At 39.7% G+C, this 14,586-nt stretch overlaps 1 protein-coding gene across 1 annotated transcript in view; it reads left to right on the top strand.

The window, feature by feature from the left end:
- Positions 1-5,552: 5,552 nt before the first annotated feature.
- Positions 5,553-14,586, top strand: part of prkx (protein kinase X-linked) — a 32,134-nt gene continuing 23,100 nt past the window's right edge. The window contains exon 1 of the mRNA XM_053853502.1: positions 5,553-6,167. Within this exon, the coding sequence (XP_053709477.1) occupies positions 6,023-6,167 (145 nt within the window). The 5' untranslated portion in view covers positions 5,553-6,022. The remainder of the gene's footprint in view (positions 6,168-14,586) is intronic.

The raw sequence follows: 14,586 nt of genomic DNA on the forward strand, positions 1-14,586 counted from the left end.
GCCAGATTAAAGACAAAGCAGTATTTAAAATTGTGAAGGATAAGCCTGTATGACTCAAGTGTCACTGCCATAAGCTACAGCAAATGATTTGCTCGAACATACAGTTTGACAATATAGAGCATATTGAGGTAGGGCTAACAACCACACGTTCTCAACAGGCTCAACAGTGAGACCTCAACTGAGATTGTCATCATTGTTGTCTGAAGTACAGGTTGCTGCTGTATGCTTAATTTCAGATGTGGAAAACCTAGGTTTTCGATAATAAGTTTTAAACTTTGAACAATCTCTCAAGCTGCTGCTCTTTTCATCCACTACACCAAACCCTCTGCATGGAAATAAGCCCCTAATACTGGATTTACATTGTTTACTCAATCATTTTAATCTCTGTTTGAATAGTGCTTCAAAATGAGCCTGAACACGCTGTTCATCAAAGAAAGGAAGCGGATCAACGTTAAAAATCAAAAAGCTGCGTCGACACCCACACAGGTGGCATCAAAACAGCCACAAGAATAAACAAAACACCAGCAAAAAGTTGATTCTGAAAATGGAGTGCTACAATTACTTCACCGTCAAAGATTTGATTGCCTTTTGTGTTCAAATTCTGTTTGTCAATGAGAACAGTCTCAACAAAATTTGGGGAAGTTGAGACCGCTGCGTAATGGGAACAGTCTGCTGCCTGTGGCTGTTTCAAACTAAATTGTCAGATATGATTTTCTTTCTATCCACCTTGACAGCATCTCTGTTTCGTGGTGGAGATAGGAGTGAGAAATCACCCTGAGAGATCTGAACACCATCTGTGTAGATCTGTTCAAGTCTCAGCTTTCTATGTGTCTCGCTGTTGCCACCTGCAGTCTCGTCGTCAAGGAGAGAATACTTCTTTTCACACGAGTGGATGACCTATTCGTTCACCTGTAGATGTTTGCATCCTTCACCCTTCAAAACAGAAAACTTTTTGATCTAGAACAATGCGTCAGACTCAAGGCCACACGTTCACAGACGAAAACTTATAGCGAAAACTTTCATGAGGGCTCGTCTTCTCGTCAGTTGATGCATATGTTTTATAATGGCAGTGAAGTGTTAATCACAGTTACAAAAAGAGTGAAGGAGAAAATGAAATGCAATACGTGTGTCCATGAATAAGTTGCTGCCAGAGTTGTACTTTTTTATTACCACAACTTCGCTGATCACAATGTGATATTTACAGTTAAGAAGTTGTTGGCTCTGAGATTACTTTTAACCAAAAATAGAATCTGCAAAATTGAAAGCAAATTGATAAACATTTAATTCATTGTAACAGTGTTGTCATCAGCCAAAAGCAGACAGAAACTCAGAAATATCAGTCTACATTCACTTTTATCTCTGTCTTGGTCTCACCCTCCTTATTGGTCTTGGCCTTAGTCTTTGTATGCTCTGTTCTAAAAACAGTCTCAACTTAGCATGGTCTTGATTTCAAAACTACATTTCAAGTTATCATTCAAATCATATCGCATTTTTTAAAAATTATTATTGTACACAACCCACTGAGCAATGGACCTCTGACATCTAGGCTGAAATCGGTCTTAAAATGGAAGTTCTTTAGCTGTTTAAACTGGCTGTCCATTAGTCTGTTTATTGATCACTGACTGTTAAAAATCATTTCATGCAATATATAATCACTGTTTTTATCTCATCTTTAGTAATCAATGGATTAAGTTATATTTTCTAGATTTAGGATAAAAAATAAAGTTCAGCCAGATTCATCATCCCTCAAATACGTTATTCACATCAACTTCATTTACACCTTTTGGGAATTGCAGACACAGACTAGACACACAGGAGAATTAACTTGTCTTTCCATGTCTTGTGATGTCTCAATTATTTGGACCTGATTCCATCTGATATGGATCAGTATGAAAACATGTGAGTGGGTGAGGAGAAGCTGATGAGAAGCTAACAAAGGGTGACTGAAAGAGCAGCGAGTAGGCGAGTACTGCAAGGAGAGGTCAGAAGCGTTGGCAGAAGGATGCATTCAAAAAAAATTAAGATGCTGCTCGCTACACTGCAAACAGAATGACTAGGTTGATCTCAAGGTTATTAAATTAAACCTTCATTCATTTTACATGGATAACAACATGCGGGGATGTTGGGAGCTCAGTAAACCTACACTATCTTTGAGGTCAAGCTTGGTGCTTTCCAAAAAAGATCAAAGAACAACAGCTGCCCACTCACATTCAAGGAAGAGTGGTCCTGCTATTTGGGTTTCAACTAGGGCAGTCATTCTTTTTTTTTTTCATAATCAAGATTAATCGCACTAAAGCTGAGTTAACTTGCGATAAATGGCAAATGAATCACACATTTTGCATCTAAATGTAGCTTAAAGGCCGATGTTCTAAACACCAGAGTGACCAATAACGCTTTTCAAACATCTGTTTATTCCAACCCAACATAACAGAAACTGTCAAGAACATTCTTCAGAGGCTCAACAACATGCTAACTGCATGGGTTGGGGAGCTTGCTATGTTGTTTTCCATGCAATAAGAAATAGAAGAATAGAAGAAATCATACTCTCTCTTTATTTAACATCACAGGATCGAATATTAATATTTCTTTAAAAAAAAAAAGAGGAGTCTGGAGTTGGAACCTTGAGCTGCGATGTTGGATTCCTCCCTGAGTAAATACTTCAAGAGACACAGTGTCATCGACACATCGACAGTAGCTACAAATAACTTTAGCCTGGTCGACAGAAGAATCTGCCGTGACTTTAAAACTACACCTTACAGTCAAGAGACCGTACCACTTTCATCCACACTCAAGTCTCAACCACTCGGCTTCCTGACGTCCATGTGATGGGACAGATGGAGGGGCATTCAAAAGACGCACGCGGAGAAGCGGATGGTCAAACAAAAATATTAGCAGCATTAAGACTGACTATAGTTTTGACAGCCCTAGCTTCAACCCATCATTCTTTAGTTCCATTAGTCTTGCCAATAACCAAAGGCACGTTATCGACACCTGAATATGTTGAGACATTACAATGTAGCACAAATGGATACCTTCTCAATCCATTTCTATTTTCTAAGAAGTTTTCATTTAATGGGTCTGGACTGCGTTCCAGACATCTCCCTCCAGGTCTCAGTTCGTTATATGTGGAGGAGCTAAAAATAGTTGCTTACCAGTGCAGTTCAAACTTGTGAGGGGAAAGACATTGTGATCTCTCCTGACTTAAAGAATTAGATATGCTTCACAGAGAGAAACTGTTTCGTTAGTCTCAAGCCGAAGACACCATTCCTTTCTGCAAAGTCCACTTGTCAGATGAGGAAGCGATCCAAGGTCAGCTGCTGACTCAGTGTGAACTATTTTCATACGGTCTTGAGTTTCTTTCTCTGCCAGAGGGAAACTTTGACCTTAGTTGTATAGCTGTCACATACAACCAGGATCTGATTCAACATGTTTGAAGCACTCAGAAGTCCTCTAGTTTTGAAGCACTTGTATTTCTCCCAATTTTCATTTGGATTGTTGGATGAAACCATCATCAGCTAAGATGCTAATGGCTGCCACTCTTGGAGCTACATGCGTTTTCACGTTTCTGATATTTCTGCTACAGTGCTCGACCTACAAACATACTGATCAACCCCACTATGGGCACAATTGGGGGCTGTGCTTTAAGCTAATAAAGGAACTCTCATAAACAGCTGTTATTGCCTCAATGCACTGCTCAGTTTATAATACAGCGCTGATGACCTTTCAGGCTCTCTGAAGCCTCTGCCCTTGTTATGTCCTGACATTTCAGCAGCTCACACGTCTGGCTGTGCCTCCTCTGGCTGTCCAAAATATACAGCACAGCAAGGAAAGACTTCATGCTACGTGGTTTATTTGGATAGAGACAAGGTCAAAATTTTATTGCAATGTACCTTTTTAATGCCTTCTTATAAAAATTGAATTAGTTGGTCCTCCCATAAACCTAGGTTTACTTTTTTGCTTTGTCTTTTACACAGATCTCCTGAAACATCCTTTGATATCATTTAATACAGATGTTGTGGAAGTGATGTGTAGCTGGGGCTTCATGAGTATTGATGGGTTGATGAAGTTTCACGAAACAGTGTCCTGATTTTCAGAGTCCATTGGATGACATTGTGTGCTGTAAAATGTTTGGACTTGAACAACTAATTCAATGAAACCATACAATATTTCTAAAGTGAAAGCGCCATCTTGTGGGCTCTGAAAATTAGGCCGCTGTTTCATGACACCTCATCTACTCATCACTAGGTTGCTGATTCAGACGAGTCCTTCTTGTCTAATAGTGGTTCTGTTCTTGCATATATATTTAAATTAGGGCTGGACATTGGTTTATTTATGACCGGTCATGAACACAGTTTTCCCAGGTGATCCTGGTTTTCCTCACAAGAGGAGAGGACAGTGTTGAATGCATGTTGTCATGCTTCTTCTCCTAACCAATGACAGCATTTGGGGTAGTTGTTTTTTCCTCATGAGAATTTCATAGTGAAGTCACAGTAAGGTTGTGCTCCAGGGACATGAAACAACAATATCTCTCATACTGAAGGTGCCCTTGTTTTGGTTTCATCAAAAATTAAACGGGTGTAAGGATACAGCCCAAAACCAGAATGACAAAGCTCATCGATAAGAGACGCTGAGTGAAGATAACGTCTCACGAAACAGAAATGAATGCCAACTCACTACTTACAAGGAAGACAAGTCATGACAATTGGAAACACTAGACGCAGGCGAGGCGCATTAGGTAAATTAAATGAGACAGAAGTTGACAAACAGGAAGTAACTATGGGAAAAGAAAACAATGCGGACCTCGTTTTCAAAATACATTTTAAAAAATGAACAAAACAAACAGAAGGACGCAAATCCTTACAGTATGGTTTGCCTGTTTTCTCCTGAAGTGTATTTTATTGCTTTTCATTTGTAATCAAAGTATTTCAAATGTGTTCATGGATTGTGTCACTATTGTGCAACAACTCCTGCTTGTGAAGTGAATTGTTATCAATACCCTAACCGTAAGATTTAGGGCCTAACTGTACACCCGAGTGTCAATTATTTACTTCTTGATTCTTCCTTTTGATTGGCATTTCTTAAATATTAAAGATTCAAAAGTATTTCATCTGTTACATCCATTGTTGTTGCGTAAAATATTTGCATATTGGAATTTATTCGAGGTTTTATTTTTGTATTTTATTATGTTTGATTACCTTTTATTATTATTATTATTATTATTATTATTATTATTATTATTATTATTATTATTATTAGTGGGAGTAGAAAACCGGCAGACATGTCTCATGTTAGAGTTGTTATTGGCTAACATTTATTTCCGGTTTTGTCAATGTAAACGATTGGCCGACATAATAACAATTTAGGTGGATCCAAATATTTTGTTAAACATCTCTCTGTCGTTGCTGGGTACATAAACGCTGCCTACAGAGCAAAGTTAAGCGTAGGATGAGAGCATATAGTCAACTTTTTTGTTTCTGAGATGGGTTTGAAGGATTTATTTTGAAAGTTTACACCGGATATCGCTTGAGCAATCTCTCTTCCTGGTGTATGTGGACAGATCATAAAAAGCCGCTGGGTGAGGTCTGTCGCAAGTAAACAATGTAGTGAAAGGCTATCTTAAAGTCAGGTGACGGTATTTGTTTATCGCTGTCGGTATGTTTCATATGTTTGGGTTTCTTTCCTGACATTCTTATACTGCCACAATGTTGTTTTCCTGATTTGGCGTCTTGTGGTCTTGCTCCGGTTAGTTCCCTGCGGAGTGTTAGCCGTGGCTAAAGCTACATACCGCCGCTGTGCACCTGTCACTGGCTTTTTTTTGCTCTTCTTCCCCCGATCAGAATTGTGTTACTAAAATTTCCCACTTAGGAGGTTTTTCTGAATCTCGTCTGGTCAAATCAGTTGATGTGCGCGCATCTTTCGCGAACTGTTGACGCACACGAAGACAATGAACTGATAGTAACTGCATTGAAATGCAGACTCGGTTATTTTACATTAATATTCAGGCGTTCTTTCAATATTCGTAATGGCGTCGTCCAAAGCAAAAGTTGGAGTTAGCAGCGAGACCATAGTTTTGAAGGAGAAAAGCAATGTTTGCAATTCAGCTGCAGAAGGAACGACAAATAACCGGACCTACACTCTGGATGACCTGGAGACCGTCGCAACAGTGGGTGAGTCTCTAAGCGTAGTCTGAATTTCAGTGGAGAGACCAGCTCTACTTAGGCTGTTCAATATAGAAACAAAGTGTTTGACTTGAATACAAGGTAACGATTAATTTGACAAGACTGGATTGGGACAATATACAGTATAAACCAAAACTAGGATGGAATTTGGAAGTCTACTTATTATTCATAATGTTCAATACAAATTAATGTATGCAAGAGGCTCCTACATTAACATGTACTTTTCTGCATTTTGTTGCTGTCCTCATCCATGACACACGTTTTCCAGCTTGTAGTTATTGAATTGTAATGATGAGTCACTCGCAGGATATTCACTTTAAGAGGGTGAGTCCGGCTACAGATATTAATGTGTTAAGATCTGTTTCTAAAAGTTCATCAAGCTCTTGAACTTGGTCGATTGCAAAAACAACTAGTCAAGACCAAAACGGCTGTGGTGTGACTCTGTAACGTTAATGCAACCGGCAATGCGCCGTTTACTTGTCAACATTTCTTAAGCAGCATGTAGCATCCTCCATGATCTGAATGAATAGCTGCTCATAAATGAACTGTATAGTAAGCAAGTGAAAATTACTGCTTTCTGTCATCTGAAAAAATCTTCCGACCTCGTTTTGTTGATTTTTAAAGTATGAATTTAATGAATTTTGGGGATATTTGTTGTCATTCCAGTTTGTGAAGAAAATAGCGAAATATTTTGCTAAAACATTAAAAAGAAATAAAAAAACATACGGGTTCTCCTATGCGCATAAAAGCATATTGGCCCCCAATGCTGGGATTTTAACACTGACGCTGGCACAGAAAAGAATATTCGTCTTTCATTAGATAACTGAAAGACGACTGCATCTTGTTAGTCTGAAATTCTTAAGGCTATAGAATAGTTCTACCCATTTCAAATGCTTCTTCAGCACAGGTCAAAGTTGAGCCCAGAGGGACCTGCCATGTCATTTTATATGACATACAAGCGCTTTTAATGCGCGTAATCAGCTCAAAATCAGATTTAATATTAGTTTAAAGTGCACCAATACATGTGGACTTTGAAGATTACAGTCGTTTCAGTCAGTGGCCTTCACCAACGTTGACAGTCAGTGTGGAGCCTTCTAAAAACTGACGCTGATGTTTCATTCTTTTCGGATTCTTATTCCCTCCTCAAGACTACTGAGTTGATTTCAACTTGATTAAATGTAACTTATATACATTTTTATGACCCCTGTGAATAAGTTTGACACTCACTTCTGTAGTGTTTCTTCCCAAAAATTGTCTCAACTTCTAATAGGTACGGTGAGCAATTTGTACCTGGGTATTCTAGTGGGGTTTTTAAGTTTTTAAGTCGGCCACTTCAATATTTAATGGATACTTGGATATAATATTGCATTTGTGAGGTGTTTAATACTAACATTTTTTTTCAGTACACAGTACACTGCGTTATTTTGTTGAGTAGCGGTGCTACAACAATAAAAACTTTTTCATGCACATGTTGTACTGCATTATCTGATTTTTCACCCTAAATGATGGCTAATTACAATATATTGTTGAAACAGTATTGCAATGTATCATGTCACCACTCCTGCATTGGGGGATGGGGGGTAACACAAGTCAATAGCGATTGTGTTTAAATAATGCATACAAACAACACAGTGACGACAGAATAATCGCTCTGTCAAAACACTAACACAGTGCTTTTAAATGTGTTTTGACTTATGTGGTCTCTACAAGTTTTTGCTATTCTGATAAATATATGCAATATATTGTGCACTGAGGCAGGTCTTAGCTTGAGAATGGGATGTTGCATGTCAAGTCAGGAACACTCATAAAAACCGAGGGTGTAATTTTGTAGGACTCTTGAGCAAATATTCCCAAATTATGCAACAGACATTACAGCTGCTATGCTACTTGCCCTTCAGGTGTTAGTCATCTCTGACAGAATGTTTGGCCATGAACATCTCATTAACAATGTGTGGTGTCGAAACACTTCTCTTTTCCTGCCCTGAAGAAAAACCTGCTGGATGTTTATTAATCACGCCCTAGTTAGGTCTAAGCACATCTTTAAACCTGACAGAATATCTCAAAAAGTTCTATATTTTTGTCACTAATTTCACAACATGACACTCATCCATTGTATAGATTACAAAAATTCAGAAATGTCAAGTCTTCTGAAAAGTATGAACATCTCAATGTGCTCCATCGGTTGGTCTTCCTTCATCCCAAATAACTGTATCAAAAAGGTCAATTTGTGGTACTCTGCACTTGTAAATGGAAGCCAAAGTTGTTTTGGTAGCTGCCTCCAGGTCATTGCTAGGTGTGGTGTAAGTTGTTTTGATAGCTGCCTACAGGTCATTGCTAGGTGTGGTGTCTCTTGTCTGTCTGTTTTCCTTAAATTCTCTTATGGGGTCAGGCCAGAAGAGTTTACTGGCCACTGTTACACCATGGGCACTGCGGGTTGAAGAAAATATTACAATGCTCAAATACTGCGATACATGATTGTGCGATATTGTATTGATATTGTGTGTGTCTTGAGTTTTTAAGTCGGCTACATCTATATTTAACAGATAGATACATGGAGATGCTGCTGCATTTGTGCCATGTTTAATACTAACATTTTCTGAGTGAGCCATTCAGCTGTTGAACTGTCAAATTTAACTGACAGTCTAACCGGAACGAAGTCAAAAGAATAAACTCCTTTTCATGTACATGATATTGTACTCCATTATCTGATTGTCCCCCTTAAAATGATGGCTCTAACTACAACATATTGCTGAACTTACGCCGTGTATCGTATAGCCGCTCCTGTATATTCTGTCAGCATATTCAGCTAAACTTCAAATGTTAAAAGTGAAGTGTGTGGGAGTGGTGTTATGTTATGTTTATGTTCAGGGAACATGTGCTGAGACAATCATCACTTAAATTGCTTGTTATGGCATTCTTAATTACTTGTATCGGTACTCAGTAACCGCAAATACTCGCATGTCAGTACTCATACTCTGTCGGCAAAAAAGTAATGTCGGGACATCCCTATTATTAAGACATATTTGTGTCAGTGGGTTTAAGGATTTGTCTTTCTGTGTGACTGTTCTTCCATTATCTGTCTACGTACCCCAAAGTGAGATGCTATCGTAAATGTAGTTGTTTTGTCAGACATATATTTTGGTTTTGCTCAAGGGTATCAGTGTGAACAGTCTTGTAGGAAGTCTTGCACCCATCTGACCTGGCCTTCAGTCAAATCAATCTTTTGCTGATGTTGTCTGAGACAGAAGGAGAGGCATCATACTTGAGTCACTTATTTATTTTTAATTCAGAAGTTGTTATAGCCACCAGCATTTTTCACAGACAGCAATCTGAAACTTTATCGTTTAGTAAATCTGTCTGGCTCACGTCGTAGGGAGTAGCAGCAGACTAACTGTAGCCAGGCGAGCAAGAGTCACTTTTCCTGTCTTCAACTTCAGTTTTGCTCAGTCAAAGATAGCTGGATTTGTTTGTTTGTTTGTTTGACCCGAGGAGCTCACACATGCATGTAAGTGTATGCATGCACGCATTAACATAATCAGAATCTGATTTATTTCCATGGTCAGTGGGGATCTCACCAACTAGGAAAGCGCTTGGGAAACGTGCAGTGATATTAATAAAACAAAATAAAATAACCCGCAAACAACAAGGACTGATCACATATTCATCAATCCGACAGCTGAGGGGAAGAAGCTGTTCCTGTGACGGGAGGTTCTGGTGTGGATTGACCGCAGAGGGAAGAGGGACAAACAGTCCATGACCAGGGTGAGAAGTGTCGGCTCTGATCCGACCTGCACGTCTCTGGGTCCTGGAGACATACAGGTCCTGAAGAGGTGGCAGGCTGCAACCGATCACCTTCTCAGCAGAACGTACGATGTGCTGCAGTCTGCCATTGTCCCTGGTGGTGGCGCTGCTGTACCAGACAGTGATAGAGGAGGTGAGGATGGGCTCAATGATGGCTGTGTAGAACTCCACCAGCACATTTGTCGGCATTCGTAGTTCCCTTAGCTGCTGCAAGAAGAACATTCTCTTGCAGTATGCATTCATGTCATTATGGAGTAACAATCCAGGGTGTCATTATACTGTTGCTTCTGTGTCCTTTGCGTTCATCATGGTTTGAGATTCACAATTTGACTTCTAATCTCAGTGTTAAAAATGCAAAATATGATTTTTATAAGACGTAAAAGCCACACGGTGCAAGGCTAAGCTCAGCTAGCATGATGGTGTGTGTGCCGCCTTGCTCTGGACGAAGCCATCAAACACCGTTGTCATTTAAGCAAAGTAGCATGCAGCCAAGAGAGTTTGAGATTAACACATGTCGAGCCTGCGTGCAGCGGGGAGCTGAATTCATCCACTGCTGTTGGGAGAAAATTCCGAGCTTATGAGCTCTGCATAAAAATCCAATTTACCCAGCCATTTTGTTTGATGAGAAGGATTTGGATCTGCTTAAGCTCTTTATCTGCCCGCTGTTGTTTAATTGTCATTGAAATCATGAAGCAACTCTCTTGCTGCTTGTGATTTGTTTGCTGTGGAGACTGTATAAGCCTGAGAGTTTCCCTATAGCACAGCTGCAGCCCTGTTACTGCAGGCGTATCAATCTCTGTCATCAACATCAATTTTAAGGATTTATCGACTGATGTCTAGGATTCAGCTTGGTGTAAAGGGCTTCTGTTTTTTATTTGAGGCTGAGCAGGTGGAAAATGAGTCGAGCTGACCCACTTACTACTGGGTTCTATTCTGGCGTGCAGTAACTTTGTGCAACCTTCAAGGGTCCTTTCTTAATTAAGTCTTATCATCAGATTTTGCTTTAGTCCCTGCTTATGGCTAGTTTTCGATGTACTTTTATAAACAATATGTGAGCTTCACCCAGGCCCTCCTTTTTCTGCAGTTATCACCAACTTTTATGGTCCATTTACCGATGCCTGGGTTTTGGGGAGCTACATTTGGGGGAAAAATTGCAATATATTGTGACAATATTGTGTTTGCTTTTGCGTGCAATTTTTGAAATGTATTCATTTATTTATTTTGGGTTGGGGCATTCTGCATTTTTCACTTAACACAAGCAAGACATCATTTGATGGTATCACCTACAACATCTGATACAATGTCCATGTAAATACTTCCCTGTAAGTCAGGCCTACATTTTATTAAATTATGTGAAATGATGCATACATTGATATAAATAAGCTTTAATTGTTGAACCGTAAACTGAAAAACCTGTAATGTAGTATCTTTATCATTTGCTCAAAGCAAAATCCAAAAACTAATTTAACATGTTGTAGATCTGAATGAATTAAATATTTTTGTTAAATACTTTCTTTCTTCACTCCATAGTTGAATGTGCTCAACACAACACCAGCACATTCAACTATGAGAAATAGTTGAATGTTGAAATCACACAAAAAATATCAATGAAAATAAAATGTATCAACCCATGGAGGTCTGGATTTGGAGGTATACTCAAAATTATAGTGGAAAAACACACAGGCTGATCCAACTTTGATGTAATGTCGAAATGAGGCTAAGTAGTGTGTGTTGCCTCCATGTGTCTGTATGACCTCCCTACAATGCCTGGGCATGCTCCTGATGAGGATGTTCTCCTGAGGGATCTCCTCACGCACCTGGACTAAAGCATCCGCCAACTCCTGGACAACTGACACATGCACATTTGTGGCCTGCTGGAGCTCATGTTGCAGGGCTCTGGCAGTGCTCCTCCTGTTCCTCCTTTCACCAAGAAGGAGGTAGAGGTATTGCTGCTGTGTTGTTGCCCTTCTACGTCTCCTGATGTACTCGCCTGTCTCCTGGTAGCGCCTCCATGCTCTGGACACTACGCTGACAGACACAGCAAACCTTCTTGCTACAGCTCACATTGATGTGCCATCATGGATGATCTGCACTACCTGAACCACTTGTGTGGGTTGTAGATTCTGTCTCTTGCTACCACTACAGTGAAAGCACCGCCAGCATTCAAAAGTCACCAAAACATCTGCCAGAAAGCCTCAGAACTGAAAAGTGGTCTGTGGTAACCACCTGCAGAACTCTGTCATTATACTTTATACACAGTGAACAAAGGGGAAATGATCAAATCAAAGAGTACACATGTGATAGAATGGTCAGACAGTCCAGATATTCTTCCTGCAGTCACCACTGAAATGGCAGTGTGGCGCCTCTATGACTGGTAGATTGGGGATCCTGATCTGGCGGGCCGGTTGCCAGAGTTTTCTACTACTGTCTCGCGAAGCTTGCCAGCATGCGTTTGCTTTCAAAACTGCAGTCTTTGCGATTCAAAAATCACATTCCATGTCAAAAAGCATTTTGGCCTATTGTGCATCGACTGAGTGTGTGTGTGACTCTTTTTGGAGTTCCAACATTAATCTTTGTCATATGTTTTGATAAAGTTCTGGCAGAACATTTGGTGAAATGTATTTACGGTAGGGAAGACAGGGAGGTGCTTCTAAAAATTGTACAAGTCCCTTACTTTCAACTTGCTTGTGGGGCTGTCCATCCAAAGCAATAAATTCGAGCACTTTTTCTGTAATTGTTTTACGCTTTTGTACCATTAACGAGAAGTTTCTGTCATTGCTGCAGTAAAGCTGACAAAGTGTTTGGCCAGTCATTCCTGTGTTTTCATTTTCCTTAAGTTGCTGAATTACGTTGGTCACTCCCCTCAAAACCTCATCGTACATATTGCATGCAGTAGTCGGTGTAAGGAGGTTGTAATGTTTCCAGACAGCAGTGCGTCTGCTGTTAGCTGCTGCCATGTAATGGTTCTGACGGGTGTTGCGTGTGATGTAACGTGATCACTAAACAGAGAGTTTAAATGCTAAGATTGGCACTTTTTTTATCGTTACCCCATTAAACTTTGAGAGGCTGCTATACCCGATGCCTGGAACAGGATCAGTGCATCCCTATTTATCCATTCTATGATATGGTGCATGGGAAGTGAATTGTGATTAGATGTTGGTTAATTCAAGTAAGATTCCGTCGATCAATTCGGCATCACACCCAACAAATGTCAGTGTTACGTTCAGCACTGAGTGCGCCGATTGATGTCATCGATGCTGCTGCCTTGAACCAAAGAAAAACCTTTCAATTGCTAATTGAATTGAAGGACTTGATGGAGTGACAGGGTGGCTTCCTGGGCCACTTAGATCTGCATTATACTTGCTGTGAGGACACTAATCATTCGACATTGCTGACTTCCACCAATGAAATTAAGGAGTTAAATGAGTCAATGCCGAATATTCTCTCTAGTGTTTGTCAAGTCGTTGTGCCTCGCCTTTTAATTCACCTCCAGCAAGCCGTTGATGTGCTGCAGTGGGTGGAATCATTCAGCACGGCTGATGGAAAAATGCATTCTATTACGTTGCATTGTCAGTTTGAAGTGAAGTGAAGTCATCGTTCAGGCTGCTCTGCATGTTTTTGATTACATGAGCACACTCTATTCGAATATATTCACTAGTGCGGTGGTCAACACCACACCAATGGAGACCAAGACATTATTGAGACTAGGGAGTATCGAGACTGAGGCAAAACCAAGACGTTTGGAGATCAAGACCAAGGCGAGACCAAGACATTTGGAGGTGGAGACTGAGACTATTGGTGATTTGTGTGATGTGGCCCTTTAGTGGATCAGTTTGAGACCCCTGATGAATATCGAAGGAAAAATCGGCAACATTGATTAAAAAGCCTGAATCCTTGGTAAACCAATTATGCTTACCAAGTCTAACAGTTTCTCTGTTGTTCTTGAACAGTCTTGAATAGAAATCCAGAGTTTGCTGAGTCCAAGACCAAGTCAAGATCGAATGAAAATGCAAGACAGAGATGAGACTGAGACCATAAAAAAATGTTTTTGAGACCGCTCTCCAATCTCGAGCACTACAGCACTAATACACACTAAATATATCCAGCCACTGAGTATTATAGTTAGAAGTCGTCATGGTAAATTCACTTTATCACAAGTTGTTCTCATTGATGAAATATAAAGTAGGTTCATTTTTTAAATTACTGTCTTTGATTCTTAAGTGGTAATATCATTGATGTCATCAAAAAGAAACCTAAATAAAACAAGATTTTTAGTTTTAATTAGTGAGTGACTCGTGTTGGTGACATGGTGACTATCAAGTAAGTTGTGCAAGGAAGGAAATTTGTAGTAAAACTGAAAGGTGCTCACAAGGAGCCCAAAGGTCATACTGTTTTGTACAGTCAGCCCCATTCAAGGAACAGCACTGAAACTCAGAATTAATGAATTCATTTGTGTTCAATAAAAAAACCAAGCGCCAAGATATTTGTCATCAAAAAAATACGCTTGATGCCAACTGTTGAGAAAATTGGAAGTACTGTACACCATGAATAAAATTCTGAATAACACGCACATAATAAAACGTCTAAATATGATAAAATATTTTCT

The sequence above is a fragment of the Synchiropus splendidus genome, chromosome 1 (genome assembly GCF_027744825.2).
Source record: "Synchiropus splendidus isolate RoL2022-P1 chromosome 1, RoL_Sspl_1.0, whole genome shotgun sequence".
NCBI classification, from domain to species: domain Eukaryota; kingdom Metazoa; phylum Chordata; class Actinopteri; order Syngnathiformes; family Callionymidae; genus Synchiropus; species Synchiropus splendidus.